This window comes from Aulonocara stuartgranti (assembly GCF_965226115.1).
Source record: "Aulonocara stuartgranti genome assembly, chromosome: 23".
NCBI lineage: Eukaryota > Metazoa > Chordata > Actinopteri > Cichliformes > Cichlidae > Aulonocara > Aulonocara stuartgranti.
The window spans coordinates 35,217,169-35,232,244 of record NC_138958.1 but is presented as its reverse complement, the minus strand read 5'-3'; the positions used below and the strand labels follow the sequence as shown (position 1 = coordinate 35,232,244).

At 41.2% G+C, this 15,076-nt stretch overlaps 2 protein-coding genes across 4 annotated transcripts in view; one reads left to right on the top strand and one right to left on the bottom strand.

Moving 5' to 3' along the window:
• The window catches only part of LOC309701088 (gamma-aminobutyric acid receptor subunit beta-3-like), a 103,533-nt gene that overhangs the window by 67,427 nt on the left and 21,030 nt on the right, over window positions 1-15,076 (bottom strand). The window lies entirely within an intron of this gene.
• Window positions 1-15,076, top strand: part of LOC309701089 (gamma-aminobutyric acid receptor subunit alpha-5-like) — a 45,310-nt gene that overhangs the window by 10,037 nt on the left and 20,197 nt on the right. For both annotated transcript variants that reach the window (XM_082525092.1, XM_082525093.1), the window contains one exon: window positions 3,554-3,636. In XM_082525092.1, coding sequence (XP_082381218.1) covers window positions 3,554-3,636 — 83 coding nt within the window. The remainder of the gene's footprint in view (window positions 1-3,553; window positions 3,637-15,076) is intronic.

The window sequence follows — 15,076 nt, the reverse complement described above, 5'->3', positions numbered from 1 at the left end:
CAGATAATTAGATAGCACTCAGTTTCAGACTGTTTGCTTTTGAAGTCATGGCCTGCACCAAGGCCAATTATAACATAAATAATATTGAATATTGTACACAGTATGTGGAGTTATGAGTTATTCACATCTTCTTGCACTCTCAGTGTATTGAACATGTCAGTCCCCATGTATACAGCAGATTAATACACTCAATAAACAGAGGTGCAGACATACTGCCGTTCACATAACTGCACATTATAAGACATTTACACACGCCCCGCATTTTTTCTTCAGCAACATGCATGGGTGTCAATGGAAGCTCATCAGTTTTCTCCTCTAAATGCAATTGCGCACCGCATCATTTGAAAAGCATTACTCAGCGGAGAAGCGGCCGGGTTTACAGAGCAAATTTCAATGCATTTGTCTCCATGGATAATTCTTAAAATGCCACGTCTGTCAGCACACCGCAAACTTAATGCATTATTATCATTATAGCCAGATACCAGATAGGCTGCTACATCAGCTGTATGGAAGCTCTGTATTACTCACGCAGGGAGTGCATTGCACACCATTGTCATTAGGTACAGCTCAGTTGCCATTATCATTTGTGCTGATGTGCTGCTATTGCCTATAGACTCTCTGACTAATCATTTGAACATAACACCACACTCACTAATATGTTATATGAATTGTAATGGCAGGTTCTTATCAAACTGTATTTTTTACGTTTTAACACTTTCAACTGTTCTTCCTTTGTTATTTTTCACACCTTATATTGATTATATAACTATGAAACACTCTCAGAATTATGGGTACAGTGAAAGTCCCTGTCCATCCGTCCACATTGATGTTACCCGCAGGGCTAATTAGTGGACCTCAAAGTATCTATATGTACTTTTCTGATGGCCAGAAAGTAAATATGTGGTCCCAAACTGTAAAATTGAAATATTTCTACCATTTCCTCTGGCGTTTAACATCCACCAGAGTGCTGAGGCACTTAGGGTTATGGCTGAGGTCACACGTTTATGAAGGGGCATAGTTTAAAAATGTAATGATTTTATTGTTTCTACTAAATTGTCACCAGCTGTTTAAAACTGGTCTCTGTCATATATAAAACAGGGCACAATAAGTACCCCCTGCCAAGGGTATGATGACAGTACCTTAGAGGGTACCCTCCCCAGTGGTTTATGTATAAATAAATCTGACTTACATAATTTTGCCAGTAAATAAACTAGTACTGTGGTACTAGAGTGAGGGACTATATTAAATCTCCAAAAAGTTGATTCTGTTCATCTGGACGTAGCGTTTTGTGGGAGAAACGTTTCGTCACTCATCCAAGTGACTTCTTCAGTCTCAGCTGACTGCAGGTTTCCCCAATCTTATAAACAGTACATTTGCATAATGACTGAAACCAGCCCACTGAAGGAACAATGGGCTGGGAGGTCAGTTCCTTAATCTTAATTCTGCAAATTCTCATGACCATTGATCAACAACCACTGACCAAAACCCACTGATCACAGACCAATGATTAATGGCCATGAGTACCGTTCGGAGACAGTTGGGGAATGGCTGCAATCACAGCATTGTACGATGGCCACTTAAAGCCACGCGTCGCACAGAAGCAGACCAACACATGGCCGCTCACACGGCGATGGGAAATCGAACGTTTCTGGTATGCCTGAGCTTGCAGAAAAGTTGGAGAAGTCGGACAACGTATATTAAAGTATTTCATTAGCTTCTATGGTTAAAATAGTTCAGATAGCCTCTTTCAGTGTCAAATTCTGAGTTTTTACTCCTTCTATCAAGAAAAACTTTTAGCCGAACAAGATTTTTCTGTTCCCAGTACAAAAGCAGACTAGCCCACAAACATCCGACAGTTGCTGGAGAGGTTTCAGGAGAGTTAGCAGGTTCTTCGGGTTACCCCCCCCCCCCCCCCCCCCTTGTAGGATATACAAGAAGTTTTCAAAATGTGCCTTTTAGTGTGACAAGACAGTTGGTGTGGCATTGTGCCTTGGTGGTTAATACAGCATAAAGCTCCTGGACTCTCTGGCTCTGTTGTCCGACTTCTCCAACTTTTCTGCAAGCTCAGGCGTACCAGAAACTTTAGATTTCCCATCGCTGTGTGAGCGGCCATGTGTTGGTCTGCTTCTGTGCGACGCGTGGCTTTAAGTTCAACCCCATGCCTGCCTTTAAGGCATGCAGGAGTCAGTCTAATCCGTTATTTAAACTAGATCCGCAAGGAGATGCCTGGCTTTTGACTTTTAAAGGCACCGAGTTAGACTCTGTTCTCTTTACAGCCATCCTGGCTAATGGGGCTACATGAATAATTAGAACATGGTATAATAGCCGACAGCCATGTTCTCATTTATTTATCCCAAAGACACTCTTTCCTCTTCCGCGCAGAGAACCCTCGAGCTGTGTCGACACAGTTGGATGGTACTGCACTGATGTGGAAAGCAAACCGAGCCCCCACCCCCACCGCCACGAAACATTCGCCTTCGCTAGGCCCAGAAGTGCAGAAGTGGCCTCCTGTCCCACTTTGTTCTGCTTTGTTCACCTTAATGATATAATTGGGAAACCTCCTGCAGTCGCCGCATACTGTACAGGCAGGGGGTACTGGAGCGTAAAACAAAAACACGTCCCGTGTGGATTGCGCGCCATCCTCAGTGACACATTTGTCAGAAAGATTATAATAGAGTTCAGTTAAGAGGAAAAATAGCTGCTACTCTGTGACTAATGTTGAGGTATGCATGAGCGGCTAAAGCAGAAAACAAGTAAAACGAGTCATTTCATCTAAACGTATGTTTGTGTGCACTTAGTTTATCCTTCATTCAGCTCATTAACCTCATTGTAGTCACATCACCGCTGTGCTGTTATTATTTGTCATCACGCAAAGAGTGGAACTACCCAGAGGGATTTGATTTAATCTGGGACAGATAGCTAAAAAAATAATTATGTTTTGTGTGTTGTTGGTTTTTATGCCTGATTTAATTAATCTGGCTGCTCTTTCAGGGCACAGAGAGGTGTCGTCACAGCGGTTGAAGTGATAACGCCATGTCTCGGATGACTGTGAATACCCAATAACAAATAAAACATTAAAAAAAAACTGTCGTTATGTTAATTGAGGATTTAAAATGAGTGGAAGGTGACTGATGAACATCATCAAATCATGCTAATGCTCTCATTTGTTTATAATAAAAATGTGTTTGCCTTAAGGTCAGTTCAGAAGAAAACAAAACTGAAGCAACCTCAGTTTTTTTTTTCTTTTGGTGGGGGAACAACCAAGCCCTCTGACCACCAGGTGGCAGTATTGTCACTTGTGTGCTAAGGGAGAGTTGCTGGATTTGCAAGTGATGAGAGTACACCACCATTTTACTGTTATGTGATTAATTTCCTGGCAATTTCACCTACTGATAGCACTGATTAAAAAACAATAAATATCTCAAACAATGTGTGTTTTCAGGTCCCTTCTATTCTGTATCTCTCCCTTTATGATAGATAGCTGAGTAAAAGATGTGATGCACCCCATGTTACACTATAAGTGACTTACTGTGTTATATATGTTTTGTCTTAGATTGACCATATCAGCAGAATGCCCCATGCAGCTGGAGGATTTTCCCATGGATGCCCACGCCTGCCCTCTCAAATTTGGCAGCTGTGAGTAAAAAAACAAAAACAAAAAAGCCCTCCTGTGAATGTCGATCCCTATATTTATTTTCCTGTCTGCTAATCCCAGCTACTATGATACACAGTGGAGATTTTCCAGTCCAATGCAGCGTTTTATGCTAAAGTTTAATCTCAATTTAAAAAAACAAAAAGAGGCTCTGTTTATTTTGGGGATAATTAATTCACTCATTATCGAGATTATCAAGATTGCTGAGTTTGCAATCCACGATTTTCTTTTCTTAAAGCAAGACTGTAAGACTTTTATTGAGCACAAGACTTTGGCATTTTCCATTATACCATACTTGTCACTTTTGTCTGCAAAGTTTTTTGTCTGCAAAAATAAACTAAATGCAAAACTTTTAGATGTATTAAGTATTATCTTTAGGTGCAATGTAGAGCTAAATGCTGAACTTCCACAGTACATGGAAAGTAAGTTTTGGCATACTAGACATCTTAGCAAAGAACCAGTTGTATCTTGACTTTTTTATACTTTCTTGAGAATGGTAAATGGCCTGTATTTGTATAGCGCTTTACTTAGTCCCCCTAAGGACCCCAAAGCGCTTTACACTACATTCAGTCATTCACCCATTCACACACACTACACACACAAGCTACATTGTAGCCACAGCTGCCCTGGGGCACACTGACAGAGGCGCCCTAATAAATAATTTGTTTCCATTTCTTTAGTTTAATCAATAGAAAATGCAAAAGGTAACACAGTTTGATGTATAAAAGACCATTTTTGATTCAATAAGGTGATTCCTAAAAGACTATAAAGCAAAAATGTGGTATATCTCAGCATGGTGTGCAATGTGTCCTTAACACATTTGAGGAAACTGGACAAATGGAGGAACAAGAAAAACTGGAAGGAAAAGTCAGCAGCATACAAACAGTTTTGTAGAGTCACGAATCCCTAATTTAATATGTTTGCTTCAAGTTGTTGTCCGTATGCACAGAGGTGTTCAGGATTAAGCTACAATAGTCAGTGTCTACAGCCATCTGTAAAACATACTGGTGCCTCTGTCATAGTTTGGGGCTGCAGTGAGGCAGTAAAAGCGTACCGAGATAGAAAATCACTCAGTGGAACACTAGCAGTCATTGATTGGCCTCCTCAGAGTCCGCACCTGAGCATTGTGGAAGCATTGCAGGATCAATTGACAGAAAATGTAACATAAGGCAACTAACATCTTAAGATGAGCTTTGAATGTCCCTCAAGAAGCCTGGAGAGCTATTCTTAAGGATGTCCTCAAAGACATTAGAAGAAGACGTTCTTAAGAAAGCTCAGGATATGTTTAAAAATAATAATGGTCTCTCCAAATATTGACTTTGATATATATCTATATATTCGTATCAATATTGAACCGTTTGATACAGTGCTTTCGGTTCGGTACGCATATGTATTGAACAATACAAAATTTTTAATTTATTTTATCAACTTTTCTTCTGACGATGCTGTCTGTGCTGAGCGCTCAGTGGATCTGCGCTCGACAGTGCAGCCTTGGCAGAGTAGTCGAATGCAGATTCACTGAGCGCAGGGCAAGCTAGCAAGACAGACCAAATTCATGGGCTGCATCCTCCTGAGGCCGCATTTGTAGACCGATTACATCACAGCGCCGAAGGCTGTCCAAATTCGTAGGCTGTGTCCCAATTCAGGGTCTGCACGCTTGAAGTCCGCATTTTAAGTGCGGTTACGTCACCGCCACGTGACGACGGCTGTCTCAATTCGAAGTGTACTTCAAATGCATACTCCAAATGCGCCGTCGATTCCCCCAAATATCAAGCGTGGTCCAGTGCACGCTTCGTGGTCCCTTATATCCCACAATTCATAGCGCGGCGGTGGGTGTGGATAATTAATACGGCAAAAAAATACGGCAGAAGGGAGCGGCCGAAGAATGAACTGTCAAAAGTAATTACTGAATATGATGTCACTTATTTATGTGCGAATGTTTAATAATGAAGACATTGCAAAACATTGCTGTTGGCCACATGTCGGCAAAGTTGTGTGACATTAGTGATGCTTGTACTTTCAGCCTTAACTTTGTTTTAAAGCCCCCCCCTCTCTCTCTCTCTACATATATATATATATATATATATATATATATATATATATATATATATATATATATATATATATATATATATATATATATATCCATCCATCCATTCGCTTCCGCTTATCCTTTTCAGGGTCGCGGGGGGCGCTGGAGCCTATCCCAGCTGTCATAGGGCGAAAGGCGGGGTACACCCTGGACAGGTCACCAGTCTGTCGCAGGGCTAACACGCAGGGACAGACAACCATTCACACTCACATTCACACCTAGTGACAATTTGGATTAATCAATTAACCTATCCCCACAAGCTGCATGTCTTTGGACGGTGGGAGGAAGCCGGAGTACCCGGAGAGAACCCACGCAAACACGGGGTGGCCACTAAGAAGTTGTAAAATTACTCTTACTAATCTTTCTGGGTCACAAAATAAACTTTTAACATATTTTCAGGTGAGAAAGTACCTGTGTAAACATGAAATATGTGCTCGGTTTATCGAGATATCGCATATTTGCAAAAGTGCTTCGACGTTTTCGGAGACGTCTGCTACCCACCAGCTCAATAGCTAGTCGGGAGCTCGAGGGTCCCTGAAGCCACCGAGAACGGCACAACTCCCGGTACATCATTTACAGATCACCGCAGACTTTCGCTACTCAGGTTAAACGTAATATATAAACCACTTAGACAACCTAAAAATGTTATTGTTTGGCTTTTTCGGTGTTTTGTTTGTTCGTGAGTGAATCGGTTTGGCTGAGATTAAAGTTATTAGATTAGATTAGATAAAATAAAACTTTATTAATCCCTCGGGTGGTTTTCACACAGCTGAATAATTGTCAAACAGAAAACTGATTAAACAGAAGTATGAGACAGTCGAGAATTTACGCCAGTGTCCTGTTATATTTTAGATAGCAAGGAGCAGTTTATTAAACTCCACCAAGACAGCGGTGACGCTAATCAGAAGGTGACGCTAATCAGAAGGCTAGACCGTCCATTTTCCCCAGCTGTTTACTTCCGGCCTACCCTGAGGACCCGGCCTTTGCGGTACGTGGGCCGGGTCCTCAGGAGGATGCAGCCCATGAATTTGGACACGACCAGAAGTTAAGCTCTCCTTGCAACATGGCAAATTGAACCTCCCCCACCCTCATTCAGATGTGGCATTTGGAGCTATTTTTGTTTTCATGTGACGTATGACCCTGAAGGTAAGCGCGTCATGGACAAAAGTAAAACAGTATGTTGGATGTGCCACGCAATGCTCAATTACATGGGTGGGAACTAGTGTGTTAGCGCAGTTTGCTCGTTAACGTATTGACCGTCCAGCCCCACGCACGGGGCGAACCGCGGTAGCTCGTTAACGGAGATTTGCCGTGTTGTGGTGTTAACGTCATTTCAACGAGATTAACGCTGACAGCACTAGTGGGAACACAACGAATATGACTGCACATTTACTCCGACAGCATCCTAGTGCAAAGACAAGTGGAAGCAGACAAAAACAACAAACTTTACCCGAGTCATTTAGACAGCCGTTAGCACATGATTCTCCTTATGGGGACCTGATATGTTTAATGTGCTGCTGAGAATATAGCCCAGAAGAAGCGTATAGTATAGCTTTTAGTTTGGAAAGAGCCATTTCTCTGTAATAAACTCTCTTTTCCAAAGATGAAATTACAAAATTACTTTGTTGTTTCAGCAACATTAAATTTAAAAACTGTACTTTTGAGTTGAAATATATATTTATAATTTTAATAAATGACAAATTAAAAAGGCATGAACATTTATTTTTGTATCGAAAAAATATCGAACCGTGACACCAAAGTATCAAACTGAACCGAACCGTGAATTTTGTGTATCGTTGCACCCCTAATATATATATATGTGTGTGTGTGTGTGTGTGTGTGTAAAGAAATGAGGGATGGCTCTAGACATACATTTGCACTGCACCCTATATGCAGTGTTGGGACTAACGCGTTATTAAGTAACGCGTTACAGTAACTACGTTATTATTGTGGTAACGAGCACGGTAACTAGTTATTATGCCAAAATCAGGAACGCGTTACTCGTTACTGGGATTTAGATATGGTCGTTACTCGTTACTTCGTGTGGTGGCATCGCGGAGCTTCCACAGATTCAGTAACATTAGCAAGTGGTGGAGGCAGCAGGTGGATGAAGGAAAAGGGACGCAGAAGGAAAAGAGACCCGAGGCGGCCGCCGGTCCAAGTGTAAACTGAACTTCAGGTAAGAAGTTATGACCTGCAGTCTCTCTGGGTCAGATATGAACCAAGTTTAGGTGGAGTTTATTTTCGTTATTCTGACTTTTTCCGTACTGCGTGCTAGCTAGCATGACGGAGTTTCTATACAGCTGGGTGGTGCTATGAAGTTAATGATGTTGAACCTTATTTTGTTCATAAGTTATTAGAGTTGCCAACCGTCCCGTCTGGTATTCAGAGAAAATATTACGCGTTTCGTATTTAGGTGAAAAGGAACAGTTTGTCCCGTAATTCAGCTACAATGAAAAAGGCACAAAGCTGGAGTTATTCTGTGTCTTTGCTGCACAGCTGCCTCTTCTTCTTTCATTCTCCCCCCTCCCTCTCCCGTTTCTACTTCAATCATGAAACTGATCAATGATCAGCTGATCGGCTCTCTTGTTTGTTTATCGCCCACTTTGCGCCAGAAAGAGGAAACCAGCGGATGTCGCGCTAAACAACAGCAGCACGTTTAAGCTTGATCAGCTGTTGTTAGAATTTATTTAATATTAATTTCTAGTATCAGCTGATGTTTGCTGGAGCCACAGCTGCAAAAAAGCTGCTGGTCATGATATGGTTTGGTTATCTGGTGAGAGGGAAACATGAAGATGAAACCAGGAGATGTCCTTACTGGATCATCAGAGCTGAACAGGTGATGGAGAAACAGGTTTACCTTTTAGGTGACATGAATGAGTTGAAGGGAAGTTATGAACTGTTTCTGAGAGACAATTAAATGGTAAATGGCCTGTATTTATATAGCGCTTTTACTAGTCCCTAAGGACCCCAAAGCGCTTTACATATCCAGTCATCCACCCATTCACACACTGGTGATGGCAAGCTACATTGTAGCCACAGCCACCCTGGGGCGCACTGACAGAGGCGAGGCTGCCGGACACTGGCGCCACCGGGCCCTCTGACCACCACCAGTAGGCAACGGGTGAAGTGTCTTGCCCAAGGACACAACGACCGAGACTGTCCGAGCCGGGGCTCGAACCGGCAACCTTCCGATTACAAGGCGAACTCCTAACTCTTGAGCCACGATCGCCCAGGATCCTTTTTTAGGTAGCTGACAGCTGGTAACTGTGCAGGTGCGGATCTAGCAAAGTGTGGCCAAGGGGGCATGTAGGGCATTAACAGGGAATGGGGGGCACAAAGAAATACTTTTCTTTCTTATTCTCATTTAAAATGTCTTGCTTTTAAAAAATAATTATCTGAATCTTACAACAAACGATTGATAGATTGATGCATATATACCATCAGAACAGTGAACATCACTGTCACAACAGTGTTTATTTTCATTCAAAGGCTTTATGATTTTTCCTATAATGGTGGGCCAGTTTCTAGTCAAAATGCCCGGGCCAATTTTCTTTCCCAGTCCAGCCCTGTATGCAGCTCATCTGCAGTCTGGTGTTACCTACATCTTCCTATTCAGAAGGCAGAATTTCTGAGTTCTGAGTACAATCGAAAGCACCACGACTGCAGTTTTTGTGTTGGATGTAAAAGGCGCACATGACTCTGTGACGTAGGCTAGAATCATGGCAGCAGTCAATGACGGTCCAGGCGTGGGATTTCTCTCGTGGAAATATGCACGTTATCATATCCTTTCTATTGGTAGGTGGCACAGTGCACTTGTGGCAAGTAAGCAAGCTAGAAGACTGGCAAAGTTATGGAAGAAACACATTAACAAGAGAATTCTGAGTAAAACCAAAGTTACTTTCCCTAGTAACTAGTTACTTTGAAAGTAACGAGTAACTTGAAGTAACTGAGTTACTTTTGAGAGAAGTAACTAGTAATGTAACTAAGTTACTATTTTAAAGTAACTTACCCAACACTGCCTATATGTAATTATTATTTAGCTATAATAAGCTAAATGCTATACTACAGCTGTTTAGCAGTTTGTTAGAACATCAAATCAAGAAAACTCAAAGTCAGTGAAAAGACTCAAGCATATCAGTTACATAGCTGAAGACCTACTAAAGATGTACCTAAACTTTATGTTTTAGCTTTCTGAGTCTATATTTATGGCTCTGTATCGACTATTAAAAACTTCAGAAGGGAAGAGATTACCGAAGTCCTCCTACGCTTAATTAGGTTAATGACTGGAAGGGTTGTCCCCAATGCCCTCTTAACTTGACGCCTTGTCTGTGTGCCCTCCCAGCAAGGACGCATATAGAAGCTTGAGTGGCCCTGTGGGTATTTAAAGACAGAGCTGGCCAAATGCCACACCTAAGGAGCCTGTTGTACTAAAGGGATGAGACTCCTGGATTTTCAGTGAGATGCAGCCCGCCCACATTCACCACGTAAAAGAAGCACAACGGATTGCAATCCAATTATGGAAGCTGCTGGGCTTTCCCATGGCAAAATCTAACCTCTCCCCCTGCACTACCCCACAGGTAAACGGTGTCAGTGTGCAATAACAACAGGCAAAGGTGCTCTTTCATCGTTCCATGTCATTATAACTACACAATGCATTGCTAGATCTAAAAAAAGAAAGTTTCTGATGTTTCCTGTTTTTACCATCACATTCATTTTAATGAGCTAATCATCAACGAACCAATGTTCTCTCGGTTTGTTTTCAGTTGCAGCTACCAGAAGCTTTAGTTAAAGCCATCACCAGCTCGCAAACTAGCTTTCACTTGATCTTGTCATCTTGCTATCTGGTTTTATCTGTAACAGAGTGCAGTAGGTGGATATTAGATATCTCAGTAACCTAAAGCTTTACATTTGCTTGTCGTAAAAAGTCTAGATTTCAACTGAGTCATTTTTACCTGATAAAACCTGTAAGTATTTTGCTTTGTAAAGCAAATAGCAACAACTTCAATCACTATTTTCCAATTGGATTAATGCATGACAAGCACAGTCCTGGGTCATAGTCATGAAAGTCTTAAACCTATTTTCGATAGGCCTCTATATCCTCTCCCTTTGTAACATTGTAATGATTTGTCATGCTATTAAAGCATGGAGGTTTACTGTACACTAAGTCGTCCTGGGTAAAGGGTAACTAATCCCTTACTCTGACCTACTAATTTAGCTTCTGTACGGCCTTAAGCTCTACAGTTCTCAAGTATACACTAAGGATATACACTAAGAGGAGTAATACTAATCAGTAATCAGTGGGCTTATAGTCTATTTTTTTATGTAGTACTTCTCAATTCAGTTAAGTTCACCAGCACTATATGACTTCAAAACAGTTTAAACAAGTCTGCAGAATTATATACTGGAGACCATTAAAGACAATAGAGCTATAAAAAGATACATGATGAACTGACTAAAAAAACAAGACAGTTCTGACAGTCATATAGCATCTGCACCAAGGGCAACAGAGACAGAAGAACAATTGCCAAAGAAAACTACTTTCTGCAAAATTGCTGTGTGATTACCATAATTGACGGCTCTGTGATAGAAAAAAAGGCCAGTCATTTGGAACTTTGCAAAGCTGGTGTTTATGGATAGGCGGGTGTTTAGAAATTCCTCGTTCCATGAAACGGGGCATAAAAATGCAGATGATGATGTGAGGTGCACAAAACCTGAGCCCCAGAGCGGTGGGAAAAACAATCAAGCGTGGTCTAACGACTTAGCCTGCCTTCCCTTCAACCCACAATGATCCCACTGAATGGCAGTGAATCATTTTATGATTGTTCTCCTTCTTTGAGCCTTTATATATTCTAAGATATGAATCTCTGAATTATTTCTGTAATCCCACCAATCAGAGCTCAACTTCGCCTACTCTGTAATGACAGCCTGTTGAGCCAAAGTTTGACCCTGACCTCTGGACTGCCACCACCATTCATATGATGTTACTTGTCATTTACTCAAACACCTATAATTACACTTCGCAAGCAATATTTTGTAGTCACGACAGTTTCTGACTACATGTTGCTATACTTGTCTAGATATAGGCAGTAAAACAATTCCTTCCTTTTTGTTGGTGCCAGGTCTCACATAAGCCCATATGGTGCAAATAAATCTCACACCAAATAAGGGGAGGCATCAAATTGGAAAAATCGACTAGGCTAAATATCAGCCTTGTTCCACATTTCAGCAATGTAAATCAGAGCACTCAAAGTAAAGTAAAGCATGGAGATCTCAGGATCCATGGGTGTGCTGCCAAACTGCATTTACACATTGGCGACTTAATTCATTATTCAATCAATTATGTTAGACATGGAAATAGGATCAGCCAGGTCCTAATGGCAAATCAAAGTCTTTTTTTATTGTTGCAACAAATACAAAGAGAGATGATTTACACGAGCAGTGATAATCTTATTAACCAATAATTTCCGGTATAGTTTTCATCAAGGACCTTTTTTCAGACCAAAACAAGGCAATAACTAACTAAAAACTAATGCACGAGAAAAAAAACCTATGATGAAAAGTACTGACCCTTTCATCAGCAAATAAACGAGATGAAAATATTCTGGAGAGATGAGATTCAAGTTGATGCTCAAGTTGGTCTGCCTCATATTAGAGGCCAGTTGTACTGCTCTATCAACAAGGAGCTGGTGCTTTTTGCCCTCTGTTTGTATTTCTAATGCCTTTCTGACTTGTGCTTATGTGTTGGCTCATGTGCCTACTCAGCTTGGTGGCTACAATGCCAGAGAGGAACGTTCATGTTTAGAAAAAGTAGGTAATTGGGTGGTCGTTTGATGGTGAAGGTCGTTCATGACTAGGATTGTTCTTTCCTGTCTACCTGTGCAACCTCTGTAGGGTCCAGGTATCATCTCATGCTACCAATAGAGAAAGCGACCCTAGTCAAATCAAAAACTAGTGAACAGTCAGAAAGAAGGAGGAGGGAAAAAATGCCAGTAGCCTCGAGCTGTAAAATCATTCCTGTTTGGGGGTTGTGTCATTGTTGCCGCTTTGGTGCACCAGTGGTTCATTTCATTAACACCAAAGCAATTTAAACTGATTAACACCCCCCCTCTCCCTCTTAACTGACCAGATCTTTATCCCCATAAGTTTAACTGACTTGATGCTATACTCTGACAGGATAGAGTTAACCTCAGTGCATGTCTACAATCATCTGTAAAACATGGTGGAGTCTCTTTCATGGTTTGGAGCTGTATTTCAGGCAGTGGTGTTGGGGATGTTTCCAAAATTGATGCAATTGCGAACAGAACAGTTCCATCAGATTTTGATCCACCATGCTATACCACCTGGAAAGCTTCTGTTTGGCAGCAGCTTCAGTTTTCAGCATGACAATGATCGCAAACACACTGTCAATGCAGTAACAGCATAATTGGATAGATGAACACACAATACAACACTATCAGGATGGATTGGCCTCCCCAGAAATCGTCATGACAGAGAACAGAAGAAAAGGCAGCAGAGAAGCCTGGAGAACTATTTCTGAAGACTACCTGAAGAAATTACAAGAAATCTTGTCTAAGGAACTTTAGGCTATATTGAAGAATAAAGGTGGTGATGTCAGCTGTGGACTTTCAAACTTGTTTAGACCTTATAAGCTGTATACTGTACATTTCAAGAAATTGCTGCACCTATTTCCCATTTCCTTAGCTAAATATGCAGAACAACGGGTTGCTCAAGGCTCTTGCATAGTATTGCTTATATACCTTATATGTACTGCAGGTGATAGCTGAAACAGTCAACGACAGCACAAATGGGCTAGCTGACAGTGAGAACCAATAGGTTAAACATCTAGCTAGCTAACTCCATAACAATTCAAGTATCTTTTTAAAACAACCATAAAGGAGCTCTTTATGAGACAGAAAGCCTACATGTATGATAACTCACAACGCCTGAGCTGCTAATATCTGCCTAGCCTGTGCATCCAGCTACAGAGAATTTTCAACTAGTTTTCACCAGAAATAAACTTAAGTAACATAACTGATGGAATTAACATGCTCCTCAACCTTTAAATGCTCAGTTACTACAGTATGCGGCAAGTATTGCTTTTATTTGACGTGTATGCCCTACTGAATATTGATTTGTCAGTAACTTGTAAGGGAAAACACACTTTGCCTTTTGAAATTGTCTGCTTTTACTTTCTTTAATAATTCAGACAGCTGCACTTAGAGTGTGTGGAACTGCAGTAATTTATGACTCCGACTGAGCTGTAGCTGCTTTTGCTTCACCCATAAGGAAAGAGCAGCAAAGCGTTAAGCGTAAAGTGTTTAGAAGTTGGCAGAGGTGCACTGTGTTTCCTGCCAAAGTGTTTAGCTTTTCCTCTGCCTAATGAAATTCACCAGTAATCCCTTATCGCAATCTAACTACCCTCCAATTAAAGGTCTCGGCCTTTGGCCTGACCATGCCCAATTTTAAACACTACATACACTCTGGAGCACTACCCATCTGCCAAGTGAACACCTAGAATGGAAATACTCAGGTCAAGATGTGATCTGCCGGCCTACTGTTACGCAAGAACAACCCAGGCTTTCAGTTGTGTTTGTGATAGTCAGCATAATAAGTTGTTTTAATGGAATTTCAGCTCTTCTTGTGTTGTATTAATAGATTTAATGTGCATAATTGTCTTTTTCATGCCTCCAGAAATCTCTTGATGAGGGAACAACACTTGGCTGCACCAATTTCACCGTGCACGCCTCTTTAAAAGTTGTTTATCACTGCCAAAGAACTAATCACTGTTTTCTGTCCCCAGTATGAAATATGCAGCCTTTGGAAAGCATCAAAAGTAAAGAATAAATGCAAAATGAAGGTGTCTAGTGTAATTGGGCCCTCCTCCCTCATTATTTTTCCTCTCTGCAGATAATTCCTCTCCCTGTCTCCCACCTTAAACTTTCTGCTTCTCAAATGCTTTCCATAGTATTCGCCAATCTTTTCCAAATCTTGACATGACCATGATTAAGTTTTTGTTTTCTCTCTTTTCCTTTCACCATTTTTTCCTCCTCAAAGTTGTTGTTAGTTTTTTTTGTTTTTGTGGTTTGTTTGTTTTTTTGGGGGGGGGGGTGGGGGTGTTAAAAGAGGGCCATGATAGATCAATGTTCAGCTATGCTGCAGTATTCAATATGAATCAGTGTAATAGCCAGAGATGTTACACGGTTTTCTCTCTGTTTTCATCACAAGTGTGATGCAACACATTTTGGTTAATCTGACTCCGTCTGGGTCCGGCTGCTGACAGGGAAGCTCACCCCTGACCCAGAAATGTGGTTTAAACAAAAGTAGACTAA